The sequence below is a fragment of the Amphiura filiformis genome, chromosome 4 (assembly GCF_039555335.1).
Source record: "Amphiura filiformis chromosome 4, Afil_fr2py, whole genome shotgun sequence".
NCBI lineage: Eukaryota > Metazoa > Echinodermata > Ophiuroidea > Amphilepidida > Amphiuridae > Amphiura > Amphiura filiformis.
Window position 1 is genome coordinate 55,686,819 of NC_092631.1, and position 19,205 is coordinate 55,706,023.

General features: G+C 35.3%; 1 protein-coding gene across 1 annotated transcript in view; it reads left to right on the top strand.

Annotated features, from left to right (window-relative positions):
- The first annotated feature begins 402 nt into the window (after nt 1-402).
- The window catches only part of LOC140151090 (calmodulin-regulated spectrin-associated protein 1-like), a 70,597-nt gene continuing 51,794 nt past the window's right edge, over nt 403-19,205 (top strand). Inside the window, 4 exon segments of the mRNA XM_072173304.1 lie at nt 403-686; nt 4,827-4,974; nt 12,682-12,780; nt 14,390-14,605. Coding sequence (XP_072029405.1) covers nt 4,855-4,974; nt 12,682-12,780; nt 14,390-14,605 — 435 coding nt within the window. The 5' untranslated portion in view covers nt 403-686; nt 4,827-4,854.

Consider the following 19,205-nt stretch of genomic DNA (forward strand, 5'->3'; position numbering starts at 1 on the left):
TCCTTCTCGATGCCCTCGCATATGATCATCGATTTAAGATTTTTTTTTAAATTTGGGTTCCCCAAAACCTTGCATGTGTAAAGGGGGGGCAAATATTTTTGACATGATGAAGACCCCATCAAAAGGTGGGGGATTTTTGGCACTGCCACTGAGAGGGGGCAAACAATTTCTTGACAGACCATACTTGAGAATTGACAGTGGGTACACTTATTTGCACAGCCCCTTAGAGTTGCAATTCAATATTCATTGTTATTAAAACGTATTGTTTTTATATTTCCAAAATTAATATTTGATCAATCAATCAAATATTTACCTAATATCTGGTCACACCTGCCCTGATGTAAATTCGCCTGTTTTGTTTTTTTAATAGCCCCTCTTTTGACAATTGATCCGGCTAGACAGTGGGCATGCGTAGTTGCAAATGTCGAATATCCGATCGGATCCAAATTTGGGCCCGTAAATGATATGACTTTTACCCCAAAATAAGGAATTATAAGGGTTTTAAACCAATCGGAATATGTCATGGAGTAAAGCAGCCTGTAAGGATTTTACGCAGCGTAACTATTTGTGAAGGACCTGCCGGGAACACCTGTAGAATTGCAAGGAACATCCAATATTTATGCTCAGAATATTTCATCGCTGATGACCTCATCATGTCATTTCAACGGTTTCTGACAAAGTGGGATGTATGTTGTTGAGCTGTTTCTTTCGAAATATTGATATAATATCTTTATAAATGTATGTGAAGAGCAAAATCCCAGTATGTGCTAATACTACTAACATAAGTTTTACCCCAGTCCATTGAAATTCGTATTTTATAACGAGTTGCAAATTATCAGACATGATCATCTGATCAATGATGATGAGACATGCAGCCAGCTGGATGCTGAACTGCACTGCCCATCTCTCTGCCCATGATCATGACAGCTATGGCATGCATGTGTGGCCGTGCACTGCTTCATCCTTCATGCATGTACTGCGGATGTACTGTTAATTGAAGTCCTGGGACTTGGCCTCTGTCAGGACCTGTAATAGCCCAAACGTCATTCATAGCTTACTCGAGCAAACATGACAAATTTCAACATTTGAGGACTTGTTCTCCTGGCCCCCAGCTCAACACAAAAGTTGGCAACCATGAGAGGTACCAAATCTTTCAAACACCCACTTTTGCAATGATTTTTCATCATATTTACCCCTTTTTTCATACAAAATCAAGGACAAAATTTGGACAAAAACGACCATTTTTTTGGTTTTCAATGCCGACTAGAATTTCAAACACCCATTTTAAATGACTAGAATTTCAAACACCCCTTTTTCAATGACACTAAATATTGCCAAAAAATTACTAGATTTTCTCAAGTACCCCTTTTATCCAAATTTCGTGGACAGTGCAAATTAAATACCCCCTATTTTGCTGATTTCACAGTCAAATTTCATGGGCAGTCCAATTTAAACCCCTATTTTGCCAATTTCATGCGGTCCTTGCTACTGGTAAAAAATTGCCTCTTTCCCGCTTTTCGGTAACTCTCATGGTTGCCAATTTTGGGTGAGTTGGGGGCGGGCTTTTTCTCAAGTTGTAGAAGGTGCCATAGGGGTGTCTTCAGTGTTAATTGTTTTCATTATAAATGTCGCAAAATATTAATATTGACAATAATTAACGACCTGTTTGACCTCTCCATTATATATTCATACATTGCTCACCTGTGTTTTCATATCATATTTTGTGGTCAAAAATGATTACAAATGTATATTAAATTTGCAGTCATTTTTGGAGCAACGATTTCTCAGTACCGACAGCTAAGTGTGTATGTGAATGCACATTAAACACATGCAAACACATGTACACACATGCACAGTACCTGTTGGAACTCCCGGTCGGAGCCGGAGTTTCAGTTATTGGAACTGTGCTCGAGAACTCTAAGCTTAGAATTTGTACACGATAGTTACGCATTCGATGCTATAGCTAAAATAATAGTTTCTCGATCATGAGAGTACAAATGTACTGCGTGCACTGCATAATGTCACAAGTTTAGTGGAATGACACAATACTCAATAGCGCGATCAATTGTGCATGCACAGGAAATGCAGAGCGTGTGTGGTAGGCGTTGTACGCTGACGCAATTGTCATTGCGTGCCTATTGAGCTCTCATGATCGAGAAACTATTATTTTAGCTATAGAGTGCGTTGCTATCGTTTTTCGGTCGGACAGCGGTGCAGTTTTTTGCACCGGAGGTTATATATTCTGTTCATGTTGAAATTTGGATATAGTTATTTCGATGAGTCAACTGTATCTTTTGATTGAGCAAGATTTGCATATTTTGGACAGTCTAAAATTTTGTTGAAGTGTAATTTTAGCAACATTTTTGATGCAATCGCCTGTCGTGATCGGGCTGTGTTTACTTCTGAACTTCCATTGCTTTACACGGTGTCATGTTTCAGTGAATCCAACTGGATTTTGAATGCAATGGTCTCTAGCCTAGTACATGTATGTGAAGCTATCGGTGAGCAAATTCTTGGCTAGAGTTCATGAGCAATTCATAGCCTGGCGATCTTTTCCTTTTAGACTAAATTATTACTTTTACATCAAGGTTTACTTTTGCATCAAGATTTTACAGTTGCCAAACACTTTGAAGTCAAGGTTTAAGGAGGGCAGGGTTTTGATAAATGAGGAAATTTATGGGGTAAAAAAACAAGGTTAAAACAACTTTTTGAAAACAAGTGAAGTGAAAACGGCTATTTTGCTATAGCTAAAATAATAGTTTCTCGATCATGAGCTCAATAGGCACGTAATGCATTTCCGTGCGTGCACAATCGATCGCGCTTATCGTGTCATTCCACTAAACTTGCGACATTACGCAGTGCACGCAGTACATTCATGATCAAGAAATTATTATTTTAGCTATATTAATAGGAAGGTTTTGTCTCATAAAACAATTTAAAAATTATCGGAAAAGCAAGAAACATATATGTACCTTTATAAAATTAGCATCACTTCCGTCACATAAAAAGATGATCAGATCAGTGGAAAGTGGCAAAGAATTTGTGAAATGAGGGACATTTTAATAAAATACATCATGTTTTTCGAGAAATTCGCCATCTTGATTCAGAATTGCGTCACACAGTAAAAAACTGTCAAACGCGTTTGGAAATGCTAAATGTGAGCGTAAAACCAGTTTTGCGTTCAACTCTTTTACGTCAAAAATTGTGATAAAAACATGGATTTTGGAACAAAATAAAGCTTGTTCGACAAAGTAAAAAGTATACATGTTTGTTCAGCTAAAACATGTTTGAAAATTGATGCAAAAGTTTAATTTGATAAATTCGTAATTTTAACATATAGCTCGGGTGGTCTAAAAGAAAAGATCGCCCATAGCTTTATTTGTTCGTCACTACAAGATACTAACTTGTGTGGCTCACGCATGCAATACATGATAGTATTGCAGCATGGTAAAGCAAGTCTCTCTCGCAAGTGGTCATTTTTTACTCTGTTCAAAACGTGACATGTACACCAAATACAGCCCCCGAAATGGTCAACTTCCAGTTTAGAGGCTGATCGGTTTATAGTTAGCAAATAGTAACTCAATTTTCAAAAATGCCTCCTTTGGCCCCCATGGACCAGATCGTGTCACAAATGAAAGATCCTACATTGTACATATTCCATATCGGTGTATTTCCAAAGATATCATCAAAAAACTGTTGAATTAGTCTCAAACGCGGATACCACAGTCGAGACTTAATTCATCAATGTTTTGATGATTTCTTCGGAAATATACCGATTTATAACGCCTAATTTCAATATTTTATGAAAAAAATATGAACTTTCATCCTGGTATCAAAATCTGCATTTTAATGGTGTAAAGTGAGGGATGAGGCTGTCAATCAGGTTTACCCTGACCGTCTGACTCCAGGATGCAGGAGGAGTGTTGCCAGTACTAAAATAAGGTCAAGATCAAGACCCACCTTTAATAGCCTCTACATTTTGTAGTCTTTGCAACTTTGGACTTTGAAACTTTTGACGGTTTCATGCAGTCATACTTTGCTTGAGAAGTCTAGCTTCTACACTATCTTTCTTCCTTGCTCTGATTGATGCGAGTGCCCTGGTAATATTATCTTACTATAAATAGGCAAAGTTTGTGGCTGTGGCCTGTGTCCACACAAAAGCTCCGTCAGTTTCGATCCAAATGTCCAAAAGATCGAGGATTGTACGGGGACTTGTTTAGAATTTATTTGGTTGAAAACAGTAAAAAATTGGCCTCAAAATCAGTGAAAATGTAGTAGATTGCTATGACACGATCTGGTCCATGGGGGCCAAAGGCGGCAAATTTGAAACTGAGATTAAGGAGTATAAAAGCAATAAAATACATAAGAAAATAGGCATCAAAAAACTTCATAACTTTAGAACCAAGTATGCTAGACCCTTGGTGTTTTCAGTAAATGATGGCCTTTTGTATTACAGTGGAAACTCTTTAATACGAAATTTGTGGGGACACAAAATTTAGTTTGTCTTATCAGGATTTTGTGTTATCCATCACATATTACATAGGGATTCAGTGCCAGGGACCTGAAAATCAAGCTTGTCTTATCAGGTTTTTGTATTATCAGAGCTTGTATTAACGAGTTTCAGTAATAATTACAGTAACTCAATTTTCAAAAATGCCGCCTTTGGCCCCCATGGACCAGATCGTGTCACATGTGATGTGTGGTCAAAAGTCATTTGAGGTAATTTTACTGTGAATTTGTGTGATTTTTTTTTTTTTTTGTTTTTCGTTTTGTTCACTGCCGGTACGTAATTACAATGTACTAATCTACTTGTTGTTTATTTCCAGTGACAACTTTAATAATACAGTAACTACTATGGAAGACGGTACAAGTACTTCCCCACCTGGAGGTGACGATACTACTGAGATGTCAGAAAACGATGCATCCTCTATCGTACCAGATGTCATTCCTTTGGAAGATTACAATATTAAAAAGGTGCGTAAATTATTTGTAATGAATTCGGTAATAATATATTATGTTAAAATAGATGTGCCACTTTATACAAAATAATTAATGTATTTTATTTTTGTAATTTTCGGGTACAGTTATTTTCACGATTTTGAGAGATATACGTGTACATTAGGATTAGGAATTTGTTATTTTTGCAATTGTCCAATCCTGCCCTATGCTTCCTATAGATACTTTTGCGAGGTGTTAATTTCGCAGTTGGAAGTCCATTGGGGAAAGATAAACCCTCACAAAAATGACCAAAAAAAAATTGATGAAAATCAGCTTTGAGCATTTTTATTTTATATAAGTGCTTCATTTGTTTCTTGTTTGTTTGTTGTTATTTAGAATTTGTTTGTTGTTGGCTTTTCTAAAGTTCTTCTTTTTTTTTTCAAGTTACTCTTGGTAATGGCATTTATTTATATGAGAGATACCACACTTGGGTCTTGGTGTGATATCTTAATTGCTGAAGTAGGCTTTGCAGTCATATGCTACCCATTTTGTGACCAGAATATTCAATATTTTTTAGTAACATAAACTATATTTTGCTAACTGTCCGACCATTTCTGTAAGGACACCTCATGGCGCATGTTACCGGAAACACAGACAAACATTGGACAAATTGTAACCTCTTATGCATTGTGAAATTATTCTCTTACCTCCATTGCCCCAATCACAGATGAATGATGATAACATGCATCACTGCCAGATTCGTATGTGATCCAATACAACCAGCTGTATAGTGTATACATATGTACATGCATGTGTGTATTGGTGCAAATTGATCACTTTGATTACCCATTCCGTGTGTGTTGTACATGTAGCTCTACTGTATGGTTTCCAAGTACATGTGTACGCATCGCATTCAATCATCTGTGAAATTCTAGTTCAGAATGTGGTCCAAAAATTCTATAATTTGACACCTGCATGATGGGTGTAGTAATTGCATCAATTAAATTAAATTAAATTTATGTAATCTGTGTAGGGAATACAACACAATCAATGGAACATTCCCATCACCAAAATAATTTGATTTGGACTCGGTCATTTGTTATGTTAGAATTTTTTTATAAATTTTGTTGCTAATTTGCTATAATGGGATGATTTGAACTGATGTTCAAATTGCAAAATGTGAATTAGATCCCATCTAGAAGAGCTTGAAAAGAGATTTTTTATAGAATCTATTACTAGTGCTGTCTTTGGCACCGTTTTTTAATGTCGACATGTCGATATAATTCGTATGTCGATAATGTGTCGACATAAAAATATTCTTAAAAAAACAAAACATTTTTTGATTTGATTGGACTCGGTCATTTGTTATACATAGAAATATTTTTTAAAATTTTGTTGCTAATTTGCTATAATGGGATGATTTACTCGGACTGATGTTCAAATTGCAAAGTGTGAATTAGATCCCATCTAGAAGAGCTTGAGAAGAGATTTTTTATAGAATCTACTACACCATCTAGCTCACAGCGTATTGTTCAGAGGTGGCTGTAGATGTAGGTGGACTTTGGATTCAAATGCTCACAGGAGTATTACATGTACATGTATTAGTATTACTCATCCACATACATGTCCTGTTTGTAGAAATTGGGAAGAAATTGTGGGTGAGATGAGAACGTTTACAAACACCCACACTCAAAATAGAAAAAAAAATCACTTCTTTTATGTATTTTACATTCTTCCTTATAAAGGAAGGAAGGTTTTTTATTTCAAACTCTAATGGTGACCCGCAGGTCAAATTGTTAGAATTGTACATTAAACACAACTAAACAGATACAATGCAATTTGCAGGCAGCAGCTTAATCAGCGCCAATATTGCAATGAAACAAACAACTATACAAACATCCAATCCAACCCAACCCAATCCCCCAGAAGGCAATGAGGATAAAGTGCCTTGCCCAAGGACACAACACGTTGGCACGAGCGGGCTCGAACTCGCAACCTATGGATTATGAGTCGGGCGCCTTATCCACTCGGCCACACGTGCTATCACCCATGGAAAGTTGAAGAGAAAGTGTAAGATTCCAAATTTGGATCTGGTGAGAACTCAAACTACATGCTATTCTTTCTGTGTGTAGCAATGTTGAAAGTGTGAACAAGGGAGCCCAAAATATGGAACCAGTTGTGTGTGGTGATTGCTTTGTATTTGACCCATGGCTTGATGTGTACACAGTGGTCCAGTTTACTCATTCAGATGTGTTCATTCACCTGTAATTAGATATCAATTATTGAAATAAATGGTGCAAAGGTTATCTTGTGATTATTTGCTTTGTTGTAGAGTAAACCACATGTGTTTGCTTTATTTCTAGTTCATGAACACATTTGGAATTTTGTTTTGGTCAGTTTTTATTTTGGAAGTGACTGTATAAATTGAATCGTAACATTTCAAAAATATGACTAGTCCTTTGAGTAATAATTTAATTTACAAAACCATGACCTATGATGACAAGAAGTGTCCACATGCTGAAATTTCAGAATCCCCTATTTTGCCCAAAAATCAGTGCTCCGTTCCCAAAGTTTGATGCTCTGCACCACACACCCAAATGTTGAATGCCTTTTTACCTTGATGTCCTAAATATCTCTCATTTAGGTTTGATCTGTGGTCAAATTGCATTGAATTGACAGTTGACACTGCCTTTATTTTGAAATCTCATACAGGAAGACACTCACTGAGTTTATATGAAATTTGTTCAAGTATGTCACAGATTTGTTAGGAATTCACATAATATGTTTTTAGCAGCCTCTGAATTGTGAGAACACAATGAATAACAATGACAATACAAAGATCTGAAGTTTGAACACTTAATCTCATAATTACATCGATGACATAATCCTATTGGCTCTTTACAATGCTGTATTTATACAAACCTGTAGAAGTGTGAATGATTATAAAAACAAGACCTTATTGTTATGTCAATAGGTACTGAAGTGTAGAGAACACAATAGTAGGATAACAGTTCACAGTTATGTGGTTATGCAATTTAAGATCATAAAGTGGTCATGTAGTAATTGGGTAGGGTCTACACATACAACTGGCATAGAATAGAGTCCAAAGTTTTCCGTTTTACGGAAAACAGAAAAAAATCACGGAATCAGAGACATTTTTGTATGATGTGACAAAAATTGGTAAAAGATAAGCGCAATAAATGGTAAATATAATCATAAGTTGTGTGTGTCAATTTTTATGATAAAAATACTGACTTGTTTATGTACCGAAATAAAGGTGTACTATACATATTGTCTTGTCTTGTCTTGTACGTTACTACTCAACGCTCCAGTTGAAGCTAATCAAGTTGGAGCCACACGAGTAGGTTGGTGGGCGTGCTTGCGAATGATGGTTTATTGGAGGTAGTGGTTGGTTACTGCTTCTTTGAAGTTGCTTGGATCTTGAATATGGTCATTTTCACGGTAAAGGGTGTAACTTTGGATTTTTAACATTTTGATCCGTAGTTTTCTAATAAAGCCACAGAATTCCATGATTTTTGGCCACATAAGTCATCTAGTTAGCAGCTACCTTGGGTAGCATAATCATCTTCGGGAGTTACTGCGCTCAGTTTTAGCAGGCTTAAATGTACCTAATATTGCCATTTTGAAAAACTGTAAAAACAGTAACATTTTTGTAAAACCCTGTGTTTTCTTCAGTTAGTTCATGGATAATTTTTCTTATCCTGAAAGTACGGTCATATGTTCAGTAAACACTGCCACATTAGATTTAATTGTGAACAGCCCTGTATTTTTGAGAACCGGACTTCGATATTTGTCGTTTCGAGGCTTCATTTTCCGTTAACAATTGTTAACAAACTTTGTGGGTATAGCTTTGGTTCATAATTCTTGGTTATTTCTTCACTTCTTCTTGATTCATAACAGTTGATATCTTAACTTGAAATGGGTAACAAAAATTAGTTGATTTGCAAGCTTTTAAAATTTTTATAAAATCTTGACTTCAAAGAGCCGTTTTTCCGTTAACTTTTTTTAATTCTTCGAAACAAACTGTTCAGCAAGCTTGGGCAAATATAAATAAAAGAGCTCATCCAATCTATTTATCAAAATGTAGCAAAGTAGATCCTCAAGTCACTTGTTTTTAAAATCATGGAGATATATATCACCGTTTGAAAATGGGACCCAATACAAACTTTCCGTTAACAATTGAAGCCTCCGAAACAAATGAAGCCACCGAAACAACAGTAAGCTTAATTATCATCTATGCATATCTAAATTGGTATGTTCCATATTGATATCTGCATTGTAATTGTTGCATGATATGTGCAGAATGTCATAAATTAAAAAAAATTGATATTATGGTTAATGCTTGAAAAATATACTGATATCCAAGAAAGCCCGCTTGGAGGCTTCACATGCAAATAACACCATACTTAACAAATGGGTGAAAAAATTACCATGTTATAAATCTACAATATCTGCCGTGATAGAATCATTGATTCAATACACACAAGAAAATAACAGCTTAGATGATCCCAACAGTGTTGTTTTCAAAAAACTACTTCTGCAATGTTTAACCATTGTTAACATGAAGCCTCCAAACAAAAAAAATGACTTGCTGTGATAATTTAATTTTTGTCACAACTGAAATTCAATACTTAGAAGCAAAGCATGAAAATTGGTAATTGTGATATTTTTACCTATTTTTTCATGTCAACTTGTAGTAGTTAGCCAAATATTTTACTTTTATGATCACCTGTGTTGTTAACTGAAGCCTCCGAAACACAAATCGCTTGAATTGCCAATTCTAAAAATAACTCCAATTTCTGTGAAACTTGGCTGGGAGGTTCCTTTCATCAAGTAGTATTTGTACACGGTTAGACATTTAAATTATTTTAGGAACCCAATTAAAACTTAAAAAATATGTTTAAGGTTGGGAAATTTCCATTGCAAATGACCCTTGATGTTAAAAATTTTCAAAATTGCAATTACAAACATAGCAAAACATGGTATAAAATTTAACTTATATCTGTTGACTTACTTTGGAATGGGATTTCACATGTATTCCAGCTTTCATGTCATAATTTTCTGAGCTTATGTAAAATACATTTTTCTTAGATTTTAACCAAAATGTTATGGAAATGTCAATTTTTTTTTTTTTTTTCAAAAGGTTTAAGCCTTGAAACACTATTTTACTCGAATTTAAGTTGCTTCTATGCATGATTACAGTAAACAGAAACATATTTAAGTGGTTTGAAATTTTGACCCTAAAAATCAAAAGTTACACCCTTTACTGTGAAAATGACCATATCTGTAAGTTGCTCTGGTAGTTGATTCCAATCACGGACTGTTTGTGGCAGGTATGAACAGTTTTTGTTGGCACTTATGGCGATGAAACAATTTTTGTTGGAATGGCGAGAGTGACGACGAACCGGGTGCAGCAGTGTTTGCACCGGGACCTTTTGAGATATCAACACCTAGATAGCAATGGTGTGAAGTTTCCTGAAGCTGAGTATTGTTAAAATGTGTAAGTGAACTGGTGAGGAGATCTGGCCTGAGTTATACGCATCACATAACATTTTTTACTGTTAAAGCTCATTTGCCAGTGATCTTGCAACTCTGTTAACTTATTCAGATCCTGTTGAAGGTTTTCTGCATCAAATGAGTTCTTAATGGGACGATACAATACACAATCGTCAGCAAAGAGCCGGATGCTAGATGAGATGTTATCTGGGAGATCGTTTATAAAAATCAAAAACCAGAGAGTGCCTGTCACAGTTCCTTGAGGAACACTGGAGATCACATTAGCCCAATCTGAACACTCACCATTGATCTTGACTCTTTGCTGTCGATTTGTGAGGAATGATTTCACCCATTCATAAATTTTACCTCTAATGCCATTGTTGAATATTTTGGCAAGCAGGCGTTTGTGGGGAACTTTATCAAATGCCTTATCAAAGTCCATTACTATCAAATCTGTTTGAATACTTCTATCTGCTGTTGAGGTGAGATCTTGCATGGTATTTATTAATTGCAACTCACAAGAGTATCCTTTCCTGAAATTGTGTTGCTCTTCCTTAAGCAGGTTATATTTGTCAAGGTGATCCATAACATTATCTAATGAATGATGTGTTCCATCACTTTTGAACAGATTGAAGTGAGGCTGACTGGCCTGTAATTAAGTGGTAAGGTCTTGTCTCCCTTCTTATGGATAGGGCTGATACATGCCTGTAACCAATCCTTGGGCAGAATTACCAAGGCATGAACCCCCTATATCCCTCCAAACATCGTAATAGTCAGCCTATTATCGTGAGAATATTCCAATCAGAGCATGATATTAATATTATTGTTTATACATTTTAAGCGATTTCATGACACGGATGTACAAATTTTACAATACGGAAAATGGATTTTAGAAAACGGTAAACTTCGGACTCTAGCATAGAACAACCTTTTCAAAATGCTCAGTAGTTTAATCCATCCTATTTCAACATTAGTACCGTAGTACACACCCATCACTTTTTTAAAGAAAATGCTTTAAAAATTGTAATTGTTCATAATGTTACTGAATGTTTCACCTAAACACATATTCTATGTTACAAGTTGCTACTTTCAATGTCTTATTTCTATCTAGGATGTGGCAGTTTTATAACATTTCCCATTAGATTGTGACAGGAAGTAAATGGCTTCCCCAGTTTCAACAGCTAAGCCCCGAATGCATATATATTTCTTTTGGCACAGATTTAATAGGTTCAATATGATGATGATTAGGTCGTTGGCCGACAATAACTGCACAGTCTAACTTCATCATAACTGTGATGTGATTATGTTAAATAATTATTATAAAGTTGTATAATTCCTACATGTGTATTTTTGATGAGTAATTGAGTAGTACTACTATTAGTCACATTGCATCTGGATCATTCAACTTTGGCCACTTTGGACATTTTCATCTTAATTGTACAGTAAACCAAACATGATGGCAATGCCCTACTTATGTGCAAGAGTTCTATATAGTTATTGACTTGTTTTCCTTGAAGACCCTGTAATTAACATTACAAAATGTGGTTTCTTTAAGAAGGGAACTTAATGTCATATTTTGTGATTGCTGCCTATGAAGGGAGGAGTGAGAAGTATATTTGTGAAACAATATTAGAGTAGTGAGATGTGTACTAATATACTATTTGATCCTGAATGCTGATTGGTTGAGAAAGTTTAGTGCATTGATTTTGAGAGTTGGGAGGAGAGAATGGTATGTTTTAATTAAGTTAGACTGAAAGAATAAAGTTATAGTCGAGCTCCACTTCTAGATAGCGATATAGCTATTGTATTGACAGTATAAAACTGCTACCGGTAATTAAAAAAAATAGCTGTGTAGTGTGGAAAGCCACGCTTCCCAACCAACAAATAGTGAATAGTATGAGTGATGTGAATGATGAGAGAAAATGTGTTTTGAATCAAAAAATTAACAACACCTGCTTTAAGTTTAAATTGGGCAGCAAATCTTTTGCCAGTATGTTAACTTATGAAATATTTTTACAAAAAAGTTATGCCTGAAATTAAAGAAAAACAAATCAGAATCCATAAAAAAAGAAAGCGGGCAGTGATGATAAAATGTTTTGGCAGAGATCAACTCAAGATGTCTAGTTGTTCAACTTACATTTCAATGTTCTTTGAATATCAGATGAACATTTTTCAGTAGTAGTTAGCATGATTCATAACATCAACTTTTTTCTTGTTATTTCCTAGGCTAAACTGAAAGCATCACTAAAATGGATGGTTGTCAATGCCTACACAAAATACGAACCACCACCGGACCTGAAAGAACCGTTCTTCCAAGATGCCGAGGTAAGCTTCTTATGTGCAGATTGTATTTGTAGCTGTGAGATGTGGCTTGAACAGGTTGTGCATACCTCTTACAGAAATGATCCAGGATTTGGGCAAATTACTTGGTGAATGAAAGATGCTGATTTTTGCAGATCCGCTCCACCAACCGCTGTCTTACATACATGTACATATAATCTGGAGTTAATTTTGCATTTCTTGAGAAATTGTTGCATCTAAGACAAATATTAATTATTGAAAATTAAAAAAACCAATTCACATTGCAAAGTGATTACCATGGTTACAGTTCAGTGTTAGGCCTACATGTCATGATGAGAATAATAGTGATCCATAAGCTTATCATACTGTGGAGTTCATAGGTTGACAATGACCACCCCTCCCCCTCCTTCATTTACATGATACCTGAATATCCATATCTTAATTAATGGACACATCATAAGGGATACAATATATTAACAGTGCAAGAAGCTAACAACCTCCTGAAGGTCTCTTAACAATAGAAATGTTAACTAAAGGTAAACAACGGATAACAGTGGTCCTCACATTGTTCTACTCACCCACTTGCTCATCTTGGAAATTGTATCCAATGAGTATTTTAAGGGATCTAAAATGAGCGTTTATTGCGTTTCGACAGTATTTTTTGTGGGACATGAGAGCACCTCAGACCTATCGAATTGCATTCTGAATACGAAGCATGTCTTTCTGTTATCAAATAATTTTCATTTTTGAAAATCACAATATAATACAAATTTTATGACAAATTATAAAAATTTGATATTTTTCAAATTTTGATATATAACAGTCCTCAAGTAAATTACATAAATCTAATGACATATTCTTAAAGTGTATGTAGCAGGGAGGAAAAGCCGACGGTCAATTGAAAATTTTGACATTTCTTATTGAAGATATGGATTTTTTTCCCAAAAAGACCTAATTTTTTTGGTGTTTTGGGAAAAAAATCCATATCTTCAATACTGAAAGGTCAAAATTTTCAATTGATCGTCGGCTTTTCATCCCACTCCACATAAAAGTATAAATCATCAGATTTATAAATTTTACTTCAAGTACTGTTAAATATCAAAAATATCAATTTTAATGATTTGCCATAAAATGTGTATTAAATTGCGAATTTCAAAAATCAAAATTATTTGATATCAGAATGACATTCTTCGTATTCAGAATGCAATTCGATATGTCTGATGTGCTCTAATGTCCCACAATAAATACTGTCCAAACGCTCATACCCCAGCCCTTAATAGTATACTTAAAAGTATTACTGTGATTGGTTTTATGAGATGGAGACACCTATTTCTGAATGTTCTTATTGGTCAAATTCTTATTTTACAGCAATCTATTATTTATGTTATAGTTGTATACAAATGTATACGTTTTGACATTGCCAAAAATGATTGTATGGATATTCAGGTATCATGTGGTCAAAAAACACATATTTGATAGTTTTTGTTTAGTTAAGAAACCCAACAATCTCTACAGAAATTTGGGAGTGTTTAGAAATTCTTCACTAGTGTTCTATAATATGCATAAAAGCATTTGGTTTTGTACCAATTTCTTAAGTGTTTACCATCTTAATTATATTATTAATTCTTCGCAGGGAGAAGAGCACTTGAAGCCCTCCGTCATCTACCAGCTAGCCTCCAGCGAACTTTACAGCATGGCCAGTACCAACGTGTTCCCACCTACTTTACATCAATGGCAGGGCCACTGGAGTATCATACAAGGATTGTCAAGAAAAGGAGTCTATGTGGTGGATGATAAAGAGCAGCCTGTGACGGAGACCGTTCTGGCACAGACACAGAGAATCAAACTGGTAGGTTGCGTTAGGTTTGATTGTTTGTTTTATTGTTAGTTCATCTTTTGTCTGTTGTTTTCTTAGTTCTTGGTAGTTCAAATTGAAATTCCCGATCTTATGGGAACATTCATTGGACTGATATTAAAAATGAATCTGTTAGCATATTTTCATCCAGTTTATTTTGCTGAACATGGTTGAAAAGTTATCCATCGAAAAAGGTCAGTTTAGTATTATTCTTTTCCACCATTATTCCATTTTGGTTCATAACATAACAACACTTGTCTCATTTCGCTACAGCACAGTTGCTTTGTTTGAAAGCATGTTCTGTGATGTTTGACTTTTAGATCATAAATACAGAATGTTTGGTTAGTGACATGGAGAATTAATTAAAACATTTGTCATGCGATAACATTTCAATTTAAACCCTGTGTATGCTCATGTAATATACTGCGCCAATAAAGTATCCTTACACTTGGAAAAATAATCACAATTTCAAAACTGAACAATATTGGGGTAAATTTGTTTTTTAAATAGATGCACTATCTAATCCTGCACATTATGACACCACATTGAATCCGATGTGACCTTAAGAAGTAAAGTTACAAGCAATTGAATAGACGAAGGTCCAGTTTTAAAAGTGGCAAACTGGCCTATACAAGGCGCAAAACAAGCGAAACAAAGAGACAACACAGTTTCTTTAATGAAGCGTTATTTAAAAAGCAGTTTTTATTTCATTTTTTGCTTCTCTGTACTTTTCATAACTTTAATTTTATTTGTCAGTTCTTTTGTTTCAGTTTTCTTTTGTTCCTTTTGTTTTAAATTAAAGCCAAACGCATAAATTAGCCATTCACCACTCTCAAACCAGATGTCTAGTCTGTGGAGTTTTGAATAGGCCAGTTTGTTACTTTTAAAACGGGCCCTTCGTCTAATCAAATGCTTGTAACTTTGCTTCTTGAAGTCACATTGGATTCAATGTGGTGTCATAATGTGCAGGATTAGATAGTGCGTCTATTAAAAAAACAAATTTACCCCAATATTGTTCAGTTTGGAAATTGTGATTATTTTTCCAAGTGTAAGGATACTTTATTGGCGCAGTATATATAGCATACATCTCAATGAGAATTTAGTGGATCGCTTCATCGCTTGACACAATGATGATGCCTAAACACAAAATATCATCAATACAGAGTACATGCATTTTTTTATCAACTGCCACCGAAAATCAAACTTTCTTGATGATATTTTCAAAACCCAAGCTTTAGTGTGAATAATATATCTTAGAAATACATACCCATGCATTCAGTAAAGCCTTGAATTCCAATGAATACTACCTAATGTAAAGGTCTGTATTTTTTTGGATTTCATATCCCATGAAAAGCTTCTTTGGGGATGCAAGGCCATTGTTGCCTGTTTCATACAAAAATAAAGTATTTAATCTGGAGTCAAAAGTCATCGCCTCCAGGCTCTAAAATTTCTTACTTGTTTGGGGTCAATTCAACTTTCCTTGGACATGGAAGTATTTTTTTATTTATTTTAAGGTTTCCGTCAAATCAAGTCCTTTATGAATCAAATAGTGTGAACATTATAAATGGGTAGTAAGAATTAATTGGGGTTGTTGAATATAAGGAAAAAATCTTTCATCTTCCCGTACCTGCCATTTGGCTGTGACCCATCCTAATCTAAGCACAGATTGTGTAATCCTAGGGTCAGTTCCTGTACATGTAGGTTTTGGAAAGGGATGACAGTGAGGCTGTGTAAAAAAATAGTTTAAATTTTGCGGCAATATTGTACTCAGGAGGGGCATGTCTATTTGTCTACCATCACTGAACATTCTAATATGTGAACAGTAAGGTAAAATTCTGTACATGAATTTGTTTAGAGCAGTGAAGCTTCCTTACTACATATGCTTACATTTTTTCATGATTAAGCTCAGCAAATCTCCAAATGTATGGATAATTTCATGTACCTAATAAATATTTAGATTGGCTAATTGGTGGAAAAAAAACAGTAATTTTTATTGAATAAAAAGTTAAGTGCAATGTAGGATGAGACATTTGAGATTTGTCATGCTGTGGCGTATACCTTGTTTCACCTTAAGTTTGGTTATGAAGCAAGTGTACCTTCAAAATGCCCTTGTATGTGTGTATTGATACAGTAGCATAAGGTGTGTGATTTGATACATCGAGCAGAGAAATACGCAGCTCATCACTACACGTACCAAACTCAGTACATTACACGGTGAACCTGAATTGTCATAAAGCATGAAAGTACCTTCATCCTAAAAATTATTTCAACATTCAAACTTGTTCAAATGAAAATTTTTTCAAAAGTTTGCAATCATTCTGGTTAACTTTGTATTTACCTGCTGCCTGACGTGTTGCTATGATGTCACTAGCAGAAGGAATTGTAGGAGTTGACAATGGAGTACTATGATTATCCGATCAAATTTTTTGTGAACTTTTACACTTAGTTAAACATTAAAAATAATGTTTGTAAAGAATGCGACAATGAAATGAAGGGATTAAAGAGTTAAAATGCATTTACCATGAAGTTGTGTAATGTGTATGCATGTAAGCTAGTTTGTAAAAGTTAATGAAATGAGAAAAGTCAAGTTTAAAACTTTCAATTCTAATCTAAAGTCATCATTCAAAAATAACATTTTTTTGTGCACAATGTGTGAGTGTTCTGCTGTGAGATTTAATGATTGATCACCATTCTTTTTCTGTTTTGAAATATATTGTACTTTTAATCATAATAATATCAATCTTTACAATTTTGCATCGGTGTACAATCCACAAGCCATACCAATAAGCTACCAGACATGAACGCAAATCGCACCTTTTTTTTTACACCTCAGGGCCTCAGATTCAACGAGAATCACTGAATTGATTCTCATAAACATTTGTTGCGAGGGTCTTTCATTCAACCATGCAGTTTTAAAGTGAAGCGACTTAGATGGTTTTGATTCTCACAAACTTGCATGAAATCTAGGCCCTGCTGACCTGATTATTTAGTTAGACCAGAGGGATAGATTTTACACTTCCCTTCAGGGTTATAGCCACGCCGGTCGGGGGTAACCGGCACGGACCGGCGCCGTTTTTTTTTGGTCAAAATTTTTCCCCCAAATATGTTTTATTCATCATAAAAAGAGTAAAAAACCAAAAAAAAATTTTGGGGGTATACCCCCTAGCCTATTCCCCGATCCCTTGTGTTCGCTAAAAAGATTGTGCCCCAAGCCAGCCCTCTAATTGGATAGTAAAATTAGCCGGTACTCAACTTGGGCTAGCTATAACCCTGCTTCCCTTCTCTTTTTAGCAAAGGTTAAAAGCCTTTGTTAAATCCTATCCTAAAACCTTGCAAACAGACAGCATCACAAACAGAGTAGATACCCTCCCCTTGTACAATTAATGAGTGATGGGATAAGTCCTTTGATAGCATGACCTTTCATTTCTACTGGGCAAGTTTCTCAAAGCTCGGACAGACCTGCTGCATGCTGCCAGGTACACCGTGTAGCATTCAAGACCCCTTCTTTTGCTCCAGTGATAACATGACCTTTCTTTCAGTTCTGCTGGGCAAGTTTCTCAAAGCTTAGGCACAGATATTCTGCTGGCTACACTATGTAGCTTTCAACTTGACCGCTAAATGTACAATTGTACATAATGGCAAACTTCAAGGGGCCTTGAACATGAAGGCTCCATTTACTTATGATGTAGAAACTGTTCCCCCCTCCTAAATGTCATGCTATGCGTCCATGCGGCGTACCTGTGTCTCTCAAACGCGATATCTCTCAACCTAAGCAAGTATGGGTGTCCTCAGTAGAGCTAGCCCAATGGCCTAAATAAATCCCTGCCTCTTGTTGAGCTTTTTTAGAAATAACATGTAACAGTCCACTGCTCTGCAATATCATGCCAACATGGGATGAGTTTACAACAGAAAAACTTTTTACATGCTTTTACGCTTCTTTGCAGGACAGGAAAATGCAATTGATTGAAGTTTTCTTATAACAATTTTTATCCATGTATTGCTCACAAAAATATTATTTGAAACAGTCTACTTGTATTCACAGTATTATGCACTTTATTAAATATCAATTGTTGAGATTCTGAAAATGTCTCCATGAACAATTAATTCTTAATTTAGGAGTTCAGACACAGTTCAGGTGTATAAAGCAAAAAGGAAATGACATTGCATTGCACTGCCTTTTCTCCCAGTGACTGCTGAGGTCACATTCATATAATGTACATATGCTGGCCAGGACAAAAGTCTGTATTATCTAGATCTGAGAGACAGAACCATCGCTAATGAACCAGAAATCCTATATGGTCAGGATGGTACAATTTATACTGAATGCAGTCTTGAGGTAAACAGTGACCTAAATTAGCTGGCTGAAAGTGGAAGAAGGGTCTTAATCAGGAAATTGTGCATCCACAAATCAATGTTGTGATGTGGAAATGGTGACCTGGCTAGATATTCTGCATTGCAAATTTTCCACACTTATTTTTGCCCTTGAATATATTATCTCTAGATTTGAAGGTAGTGATCATCTGAAATGTTGGCAACTCCATTAGACAAAAGTATCCTATACTCAGTTGTTTTTATTATTTGTTTTTAATGGTCG